Source organism: Semicossyphus pulcher, unplaced genomic scaffold, assembly GCF_022749685.1.
Source record: "Semicossyphus pulcher isolate SPU_LCO1_2020_fin unplaced genomic scaffold, fSemPul1.0.p SCAF_14, whole genome shotgun sequence".
Lineage (NCBI taxonomy): Eukaryota > Metazoa > Chordata > Actinopteri > Labriformes > Labridae > Semicossyphus > Semicossyphus pulcher.
In genome coordinates this window covers 3,572,518-3,579,772 of record NW_027211648.1, presented here as the reverse complement: position 1 = coordinate 3,579,772, position 7,255 = coordinate 3,572,518, and the positions used below count along the sequence as shown (strand labels likewise).

Genomic DNA, 7,255 nt, shown 5'->3' with positions numbered 1-7,255 from the left:
CCCTGTGGGTATTTTTATTGGTGAAACCAAAAACATTCAACCGCACATCTTTGCACCAGTTCACAGGAAGCAGCTGCTGTATGTGAGTTCAAAACACACAATCTTAACAGACTATAACTTCACTCTGTAGCGTCAGTTGACACAGAAATGGAAGTTTTCCAGCTGTTTGCTCGGAGACAGAGTGCTGTGTGTGTGTGTGTGTGTGTGTGTGTGTGTGTGTGTGTGTGTGGGTGCACAGCTGCAGGTGGTTGTGGTACATTTGCAGCACACAGCGAGCGATGTGCAGGCTGCTCTGTGACCACATCCTCTCCCCTCTGTCGCTCTCTGCTCCTCTGCAGGTTTCAGGCCTCGCTCTGTCTCCCTCACCAGCAGCAGCTCTGACCTCCTGCTGTGCACACGGACAACGCTCACTTCCTGCTGCTGTGTGCTCCACTCACACTCACACAGTTACTTTACTGACTGTTTGAACTAAAGGAAGAACTGCTATACTTTTATAGGTTGTAAACCCTTTTCAGCTTCTTCTTTCATCTGTGCAAAGTGTAAAAAACTGCTCAAAAGAAACGTGTTCAAACGACCCTTACAACTAATTTGAAATTCAATCTGTCGTTTTCATTAAGTAGGAAACTTCACCTCTCCTCAGTGTGTTTTTTGGAACATATTAAATGAAGTGTTTCTAAAGTTTCCCTGAGCCGACATGTTTCCCACTCGTGTAGGTGACAAATAAGTGATTTCTCAGAAAAGAGTCAGATAAGGCAGCAGCTAAAAATACCTCAAACTGTCTGTGGAAAAAGTGACGCTGAGAGTGAGACGAGGTGTGACAGTGAGAATTTAGAGCAACTGTCAAATGTAATGAAGCCATCTAATTCTTTGGTATTCATGTATGAACAGGGGCTGATGTGACTCATGCCTACAGTGGCCCTAAAGGTTAAAACAATACATTTCCCAAAATGCAATGATGTGTCATTGTGTTTGGGAAATGTTGTCTTTTGTGACGTGTGTGTGAAAGTGTTTTTAACTTCAGGGACAAACTTCAGGCCCCTGACTTCACTTAATGAAGCTTTAAAAACTGTAAAGTTTGAATGAAATGAGCAGATTACACGCGGCAAGAAGGACGGAGGGTTTAGGTCGTGGTATATAAAAAGTATTTTGATACGAAGGAGTGTTAGGGCCACACTGAGAAAAATGTTTTTTTATTCTTTAGCATTTCAAGAATAAAGTTGGGAAAAAAATGTGGAGAATGAAGTCAACCCTTCAGGGCAGATATCTGATATCATTTCCTGGTATCATCATGCCTGATACGACAAAACTCTTTGAAGTGTATCAGGTCAAAGTGGAGCAACATTCAACTCATTTTATTCTGTCGAGTAATTTAATCTGACACTGACTAATCAGGACCTGAGGAGTCGACTTTATTCTCGACTTTTCAACTTTAATCTCGAAATGCAAAAAACCCCAAAACTCCCTCCTCATGTTGTTTTCTTACTGTGACCCTAAAACTAAAAACTCGTATTCAGGAAAATAAAGAACCTTAATGCAGATGTTTTACTGTCTTTTGATCAATTATGTGAGAGGTATCAATTCCCTTTAAAACATTTCTTTAAATATTTACAGTTAAAATTCTACTTGTCATTAAAACCTTTTTTCCACCTCGATCAAAGCTTGGGAATATTTCAGGGAAGGGCCTGCTGTCTGAACACGAGAGCATGCCGGTGGCATGTACTGAAGCATCAACACTCGATAAGCTAAATGCTTCAGACACTGATACACAAGAAGATAACAACAAGGCGGATTGGACTTGTTGTTGTTGTGCAAAAGCAGATTCTAATTACTCGATTTGAATGACTTCAAAATCAGCGGTGATGAGAATGTACAGAAGTACGGAAGCCCAAAGCGGACATGCAGCCATACATTTTATTTACTCCGTTCTCGGGTGAAAACAAATAATTTTGTAGAATTTCTGTCCCCCAGTGATCGTGAGTTTTTTGTGTATCGACCTGTCTCCTGATTCGGCCTCGGCCTGCTCCTCTGGATTTGTTTCTGTCGACTGTGTCCCGACCGTTGCACTGAGCATTAAATAAAGCTTTCACCTGCCCTGTGTTGAGCGTTGGAGTCGTCGCCAGTCACTCCATCGGTTGTTATAGTTACCGTAGTGCAGCTTTGAAAACGGAGTAAATAAAATGTTTGCGTGCATGTCCGCTCAGGGCTTCCGTACATATCCTGTCAATCTTTATGTTAATGTTCCAGGTGTCTGTCCCGAATGTTTAAACGAGAAAGGTGCTCCTCCTCTCTGTCTGTGGAAATGTCCAAGATTCAACTTTTCTGGAAGGACGTTATAAATGTTTGTCAGACGTGTTTAACTCCAAAAATTACATATAAAAAATAAAGTTTTCTAAAGTTTTTCTGCTGTGAAAATCTCAGAAAAGCTCTTTAATTCAATCAGGAAATTAAAATCACATGATCGATCTCTGATATACTTTTATTAAGATGAGAATTAAACAGACAAACAAGCACAACTACAAACACACGACTGTTATTGAGTTTAAATTCTGCAGCTGAACACGGAGCATGGAAGTGACGTGCTGCACAGAGCGTGGAGCTGTTCCAGCTGTTTTCACAAAACCACAATAAAGCAAAGATATAAAATAAACAAGACGTCCAGGCTGTTTTAGAAGAAGCTGAACGTGAGCTCTGGTCTGCTTTAAGCACAAAACCTTTGTTTGAATGTGCTCCAGAGTAAACATTACATAATGCATCATAATAATAATATAGACAAGCTGATGCCAAAAGTATAAGATTATTGGATTTTTTTCATTTAATTTTCAACAGACGACTGACTTCCCAGAGTTCACGTCTTCGGGCCTCAGCTCCGCTCTCAGGTCTTCTGCTTCCCGCCCTGCAACAGACAGACAGACAGCGAGGACACGGTGTGAGGAGCTCTTCAGTGACTTCAATTTAACCAGAGAGGTGATTTTTACAAAACGAACCTGAAGCTTCCACACCAGCAGCGTCACAAAGGCTCCGTAGAAGCAGCTCTTCACGATGAAAACAGTGTAGGAGAGTTTGGCGCTCACAGTGACCCTCAGGAATGTCTCTGCACAAAGTTCAGACGTTCAAATCAGCGACAGGATTCAAAGAGGAAACATCTGAACATGTCTGACAGTGATATCTGTTCTGTGATAATCATGAACATTTACCTCTTGACACGACCTTTCCTTCTCCTCCAGCTGTCAGGAGAATAAAGACAAGAATTAGACGAGGAAACACGATGATGATTTTCTAACAGGACAAAGCTTCAGATGAGATTATTCCTGAAGGTATTCTGAACTCACCTCCTTCTACACCTCTGATTGACTCTGATACATGCAAATAATTTGTCCCGTTGTAGAAGTTGACGGTGCAGGTGAACTCATTCTCGGGTTCGTTCCAGTCTTTAGCAGAGACCCTCAGCCTGCTGCTGATGCTGTAAGAAATGCCTTTCCGCACGGCAGCGCTGTCTGTGGCCACACCTGAGGTTTTGTTCTCCCCGTTGATGGACCAGAACACGCTGACATGATCCGGGTAGAATCCAGAGGCCACACAAACAATGGTCTTCTTCTTCTTGTTCTGCTCTGCCTCGCGTCCACACTCCTTTGGTGAAGGTGGGAGAACTTTGACTGTCGGTTCAACGGGAGCACGATCTTTTTCTGCAAACATACAGGACAGAGATGCACATGAGGCCGCCTGATAACAGAATGTAGACCATCTGAAGAGCTTTCACACACTGGGCATGAACACCAAAAAAAACAGCATTCTTTTAGGATGCAGAGCCCACATCTAACTTTAATTTTTCTCGAAGCAGTACAAAAAAAATAAAAAATATCATGAGTCCAAATGTTCAGAATAATGTTGAGCTTTCAGCTTTCTGGTCCGTGCATTAGAGACATTTTCTTTTTCTATTTTGCATTTAAATAATAAGGTTGAACTTTCAGGATTACTGCAGGCCTCTTCAGGATGTTTTAAACCTCGTACTTATAAAGAAATATCAACTTTGTTTTTAACATTTTGACCTCTCACTCATCACACAGACTTAATCCTCAAATTGTAAAATCAAAAAAGTCTTCTCTCCTCTTCTTAAGTCTGAACTTGATGCTTTTCCGAACAACTGAAATGTGAGAAATATTCTGAATGCCGCTCTCTGCAGCTTTACAGTAATGCATTAACTTATGTTAGTTAGACGTGTACTGAGACCAACATCACACAGATTTGTCTCAAATTTAACATCTTTTTTTTATGGTTTGCCTTTAAACCTGCGCAGCAGCTCAGCACAGCACGGCTCAGATCACAAATCCAGACATAAAACAGAACTTTTTTATAACTTAACCTCAAAATAAGAATCTGAGAGTTTCAATAAGTTCACAAGAAGTAATGTGCAGGATTTTTACAAATAATAGTCTTACCTAAAACGGTCAGCTTGGTGCCTTTTCCAAAGTAAGCAGGATAGTTGTTCACACTGATACGAGGCTGCAGAAAAAGCTGCTCACCCGTCACATACAAAAGCTGCTCTCTGTGTCGTGCTGTTATTGTTTTATTTAAACTGAAAACTTTTAAATGTGCTCACAAGCCTCCTGACGAAGCACTTTTACACAGTGACATCTCTTCTGATCGATTTCAAACAGCTGATTTAGGTTCTATTTAAGAGCTGAAGTTAAAAACAAAACTCTGACTTTATATAGCTCTTTAACTTTTGATGCATTTTGTTGCTTTATGTTGAGTACATTTAACATGTCTTACCTAAAACGGTCAGCTTGGTGCCTTTTCCAAAGTAAGGAGGATCGTTGTTGTTCACACTGATACGAGGCTGCAGAAAAAGCTGCTCACCCTGAAAGCTGCTCTCTGTGTTGAGCTCTTATTGTTTTATTTAAACTGAGAACTTTTCAATTTGCTCACAAACCTCCTGAAGAAGCTCTTACACAGTTGCATCTCTTCTGATCCAGAGTTCTAGTTGGAACTTTAATTTGACATAGGCCTAACTGTTATTTTATTATAACTGTTAATTATTTTCGATGCTAACTTTTGATGCATTTTGTTGCTTTATATTGAGTAAAGTTGACGTGTCTTACCTAAAACTGTCAGCTTGGTGCCTTTTCCAAAGTAAGCAGGCTTGGTGTTCACACTGATACGAGGCTGCAGAAAAAGCTGCTCACTGTGTTGAGCTCTTATTGTTTCATTTATTTAAACTGAAAACATTTAAATGTGCTCACAAACCTCCTGAAGAACATTTACACAGTTCTCTACTGACCCAGAGTTCTAGTTAGAACTTTGACTTGATATAACTGTTATTTTATTATAACTGTTAATTATTTTCGATGCTCACTTTTGATGCATTTTGTTGCTTTATGTTGAGTAAATTTGACGTGTCTTACCTAAAACGGTCAGCTTGGTGCCTTTTCCAAAGTAAGCAGGATTGTTGTTGTTCACACTGATACGAGGCTGCAGAAAAAGCTGCTCACTGTGTTGAGCTCTTATTTTTAGTTCTGAATTAAACGTTTAGTGTGCACACACACACACTTTTACACAATTACATCTCTTCTGATGATGTCAAACAGCTGATTTAGGTTCATTTTCAGGGCAGAAAATAAAAAACAAAACCCTAACTTGATATAACTCTTAACTCTTGAACTGTTGGTTTGAGTAAAATTGACGTGTCTTACCTAAAACGGTCAGCTTGGTGCCTTTTCCAAAGTAAGCAGGCTCCAAGTTGTTCACACTGATACGAGGCAGCAGAAAAAGCTGCCGCTCAGAGAGCTGCTGACTGTCTCCGTCACTAAACTGCTGATTTCAGGTCCATTTAAGAGCGTGAGATTAAAGCAAACCCTCGGCTCTGTCCTGGCACACTTACACACTGGTTTGCTGTTAGATCCTGTCACACACTGTTTTAGTCTTTGTGATGGTCTTACCTAAAACGGTGAGTTTAGTTCCAGCTCCAAAGTAAGCCTCTCTCTGGTTACTCACAGTGTTTCACAGAGCTGATAAGAACCGGCTGTGAGAGTCACAATCTGGGCGTCGAGCCAAATGTTTTATTGCTGCTCAACTTTTACTGGAGAAGTCAGACGAGGCTGATTTAACAAGCTCAAACTTCTTTTCTCTATGAACGTCTTTCACACTTTAAATGTAGCACATTTTTATTATGATCAAATAAAATGCCTGATTAATAGATTCTATGATTGCACGTACTCTTATAAAAGAACTAAGAGGAGAATGAGGCTCAGCTAGAATAATTTTCTTACCTAAAACGGTGAGTTTAGTTCCAGCTCCAAAGATAGCCTCGGTGAAGGAGCACAGAGACTCTCGACTGTAACAAAAACTCTTCCTGCTGACTCTTTGTATCTGTGCTGAGTTCATATTATTCACACTTTGTCCCTCTCTGACTGCAGAGACTTAATGTAAGTTATAGTTTACAGAGTCAGTCGGCCTCGACCTGCAATATTTTCTCCCTCTAAACATCTATTCATGTGTTCTTGTGGTTATTTTGTGATTATTTAATCGAGTTATGAGTAAAACGTTGGAGTTTATGAGTCGTTTGAGCTTTAAAGTGTCTTCAAAGTATCAGAAACACCTGAACACGATCACATGTGGAGAACATTTAATGAACTTTAAATGGTTTCTTACCTAAAACAGTTAACCTTGTTCCTCCACCGAAGTGAGCTTCATAACTACCAGAGTCACAGTGAACTTCATCAGTGCTCAAAACAGCCCAGCATGCTGCCTCTACTCTGCATCTTTACATTTGGTTACCTTTGGTTGTTGTTTTAAAATGGTCTTTCTTTCCATCCAAACTTCTCTAACAGGAGATTAATTGAGTCGTTTTACTCACCGAGAACAGTCAGTTTAGTTCCCCGACCGAAGTAGGCTTCCTTATTGACACAGCGCTGAAGCTTACTGTCAAAAAGCTCTGAGTGAAACGGGAACTTTAAAGAACTCGCGCTCACTAAGTTTGTTAGATGAACATCACGTTTGTTAGATGAACATCACGTTTGTTAGATGAACATCACGTTTGTTAAATGACTTGTTCTGCAGACTTTAAATGTTTTCTTACCTAAAACAGTTAACCTTGTTCCTCCTCCAAAGTGAGCTTCATAACCACCAGTCACAGTGAATTTGATCAGAGCTCAAAACAGCCCAGACGCTGCCGTACATTTGCTTACTTAGTTTCTAAATATGTCACACAACAAAATGCTCTGAGCTGACGAGTACGATGAGTTTGTCAAAGAACCCC

The 7,255-nt window shown here is 40.3% G+C and overlaps 1 protein-coding gene across 1 annotated transcript in view; it reads right to left on the bottom strand.

The window, feature by feature from the left end:
* Positions 1-2,460: 2,460 nt before the first annotated feature.
* Positions 2,461-7,255, bottom strand: part of LOC138590869 (M1-specific T cell receptor beta chain-like) — a 51,131-nt gene continuing 46,336 nt past the window's right edge. Inside the window, exons 3-7 of the mRNA XM_069661278.1 lie at positions 7,076-7,147; positions 3,330-3,683; positions 3,195-3,224; positions 2,985-3,091; positions 2,461-2,893 (exon numbers count right to left, since the gene is read on the bottom strand). Coding sequence (XP_069517379.1) covers positions 2,873-2,893; positions 2,985-3,091; positions 3,195-3,224; positions 3,330-3,683; positions 7,076-7,147 — 584 coding nt within the window. The 3' untranslated portion in view covers positions 2,461-2,872. The remainder of the gene's footprint in view (positions 2,894-2,984; positions 3,092-3,194; positions 3,225-3,329; positions 3,684-7,075; positions 7,148-7,255) is intronic.